The following is a 3,126-nucleotide window of genomic DNA, read 5'->3' as shown; positions in this document are numbered from 1 at the left end:
GCATTATAGGTTCCCCGATGATATCCACACTTCACTTGGTGAAAAACAATTGTGATATCGGTCGCGAAAACATAATAAATGAATATCAACACTGTAGCGCTAAGACTCCCATAGGGGTAGTTAATGTCTTTAGTGTCGAAAATACACAATGCATAAGAGCTCCTTTTGCATGAAAATGGATGACAATCATCACAGTCATCGTAGTATTACGCCAATTCACGTTAAACGGGTGAAACTCCAGTGTTGGAAAAAACACATCTTGGGGAATTTCATAACCAAATTCATGTGTAAAGCAAAGAGAAAAAGATTCAAAACAGGTCCGACGGGATGTCATAAGATACGCAACAGAAGTTAATCATAAACATATCACTAACCTTGAACGCCTCCGAGTGCGAGGAGCTTTCCTAAGCCTCGATCTGGACAACGACGGTTTTATCTCTGATGAAGATCTCGCTGAGTCTCTCAAGCAGGACGAATTGAAGGTGGGTATCTTAGGTTCAAGCGTGAAAGATTCAAAACAGGCCCGGAGGAGGCACATGGCGTATCTTAGGTTGATCATGACACATTGTTGTCAATGATGTGGGAAGTGTCCGAGCTGAAGCCGGTGTCGACTTTCCAGATTGATATGCATCTTAAGAAACCAAAACTCACTCTCAGGGATTTCGAACTCTTGTGAGTTGTGTGAGAGGAAAATATGAAAATTCTGGGAGGAAATTTTTGAGAAATTTCCGTTGCTTTCTGTACACTTCTACCCTATGAAAAAGATATACACATGGTCAACTACATGTGTTGGTGACAATATGGAAAATTCTCATTGATTTCTGTACACTTCTACCCGAATTTCTATAATTTTCTTTGGAAACTCCTGAGCTCAGCTGCTGAGGAAGGCGAATATATATTCCTACTCCAACACAGTGTTGGGAGTAGGAATATATATTCACACTGTTGGCAACACTGATCATAATAATGGAGTCTCACGATCCGTTAAGTGGCGTCGTAATACTCTGTGAAAAACGCGATATTATTCGCGGTGATATGCAGTAGTCGTGAAATATATATTTTTACTAGTGTTTTTCATATCACTAGGGTGGTGAAACTCCACTGGAAATATGCAATTTGTTGATTTTTCTATCAGATATGTTCGTGGGAAAACTGACACGACAGCGCAATCTCCAAGACGACTGTATTTATATCTTCTTTACAGAATGATCGATAAACGGGCTTTGCAATTCTGTCGGAGGAAATTGGGTGAACGGAGGTAGTACGATATTCTTTTGTGGTCGTAAAAGTTGCATAAAAATATTCAATGTGAAAAACACGATGTGAATTCAATCACTCCATTTCGCGTTAAACACATCACGTGTTTTACGCGTTATTCTCTGCTCACATGCGTTTTTCGCGAAGTTCAATCTTAGATATATTTTCCACTAGTGTTTTTCATATCACTAGGGTGGTGAAACTCCATCGTAACATTTATCAATGCATCGTCGGTGTTGTTGGTAGTAGAATCGTTGATGTTTGTTACCATTCTCCGCATTCTGAAGTTTTATGCGATTTTCCCGTTACTAGTTATATGCCACTGTTCAATTATTATTTTTATGCAACTTTTACATTATCAATTTTATGCATCTTTTACATTATCAATTTTATGCAACTTTTCCATTATCAATTTTATGCAACTTTTCCATTATCAATTTCTACAATGTGGCATTACATCTCTCAGGAAAGCAGTGACCAGTCCGAGCTCGCGCTCAGCTATACGGATACATCGGAAACCGAGCGGTATGAATGGCGATGACTTATTCACGTTTCTTTATCCGATCATGTCTACTGAGGATCTCATCACGTAAGTTTGGGAATAATCTCGAATATGAAAAACGCGAATATCGCGTTTTTCACTGAGTTTTTTCACGCCACTTCGCGTAAAACGAGTGTTGGAGAGCATGTACGACCTCAACTACATCGGATGATGATGATAATATGAAAGTTAGGAAAAAATTTTGGGAAATTATTGTTATTCATGCGAATTCAGGTAGAGAAACTAAGGAGAATTTTCCAAAATTTCCTCCTAGAATTTTCATATTGCCATCACCAAGACACGTAGTTGACCATGCGCATATTTTCCCTCACTCCAACACTTGAAGATATGCAATATGGATTTCTTTTTTCAGATGGATGACGAGACTTTTCCCGCGACATCTCGAAGATTTTCAAGAGTATTTCACGAAAGATGGCGCTGTGATAGATGAGTAGGACGGAAATTAAAATAAGTTTGAGGTTGACTTACCCCACTTTAGGGATATTATGACGACAAGCCACTTCGTTCAACTATTCAAATCGGTTTTGTGGAACCGCTGTAATTTGACTTTCATTGACCGCCGTGCTGAGAGGCCTGAGATACCGGTATTATTCATACCGCTCCTCTCTGAAGTAGCCTTACTTTCGACTGGGTCTCCCTGTAAGATACCACCACGTTCGTTGACAGCTCAAGAGAGATACTACTCCCGGTGTCGTGAAATTCGTCAGCAAACGTACGAGCGAAGTCTACTAGATCGTTTAAAGGTAGTAGTTTGTATATGCGTGCAAAACGGAGTTTTTCACCACCCTAGTGATATGAAAAATATATTCCACGACTACTGTATATCACCGCGAATATCGCGTTTTTCACAGAGTATTACGCCGCTCCCCGTAAAACGGGTCGTGAAACTCCGATCTACTATATAGTCTGTTCTCCTATATATATTTTTACATGAGTTTCGTATGTGATATGACAAACACTAGTGAAAAATATATTTCGCATTTCACTCCGCGAAAAACGCATGTGAGCAGAGAATAACGCGAAATGGGGTGATTCCTCCCGTGTAATTCTCGAAGTGTTTTCAACTCACTTCACATCGCGTTTTTCACATGGAGTATTACGCCACTTCACGTAAAACGGGTCGTGAAACTCCATTTCGTGGGAGTAGGTCGAGCCAGCTCCGAAGCCTTATGTTCAGAAGTTCCCATTGAGAAAGAGTGTAATGGAAATCGAAGTAAGAGTGGAAGAAAATAATTTTTTTGTTATTTTTTTCCTCAGGTTGAAAAGCTTGTCGCAAGTAAAAATTATCAATTTTTTCTGTTATTTTT

The 3,126-nt window shown here is 39.5% G+C and overlaps 1 protein-coding gene across 1 annotated transcript in view; it reads left to right on the top strand.

Moving 5' to 3' along the window:
* Positions 1-577: 577 nt before the first annotated feature.
* Pmar_PMAR016389 (hypothetical protein) overlaps positions 578-3,126 on the top strand; it is a gene marked incomplete at both ends in the record, with an annotated part of 2,811 nt that continues 262 nt past the window's right edge. Inside the window, 7 exons of the mRNA XM_002775112.1 lie at positions 578-672; positions 1,136-1,258; positions 1,724-1,846; positions 2,172-2,249; positions 2,298-2,403; positions 2,464-2,562; positions 2,967-3,032. Of these exons, the coding sequence (XP_002775158.1) occupies positions 578-672; positions 1,136-1,258; positions 1,724-1,846; positions 2,172-2,249; positions 2,298-2,403; positions 2,464-2,562; positions 2,967-3,032 (690 nt within the window). The remainder of the gene's footprint in view (positions 673-1,135; positions 1,259-1,723; positions 1,847-2,171; positions 2,250-2,297; positions 2,404-2,463; positions 2,563-2,966; positions 3,033-3,126) is intronic.

This window comes from Perkinsus marinus (assembly GCF_000006405.1).
Source record: "Perkinsus marinus ATCC 50983 genomic scaffold scf_1104296956600, whole genome shotgun sequence".
In the NCBI taxonomy this organism is placed as follows: Eukaryota; Perkinsozoa; order Perkinsida; family Perkinsidae; genus Perkinsus; species Perkinsus marinus.
This window is presented reverse-complemented; position numbering and strand designations above follow the sequence as displayed.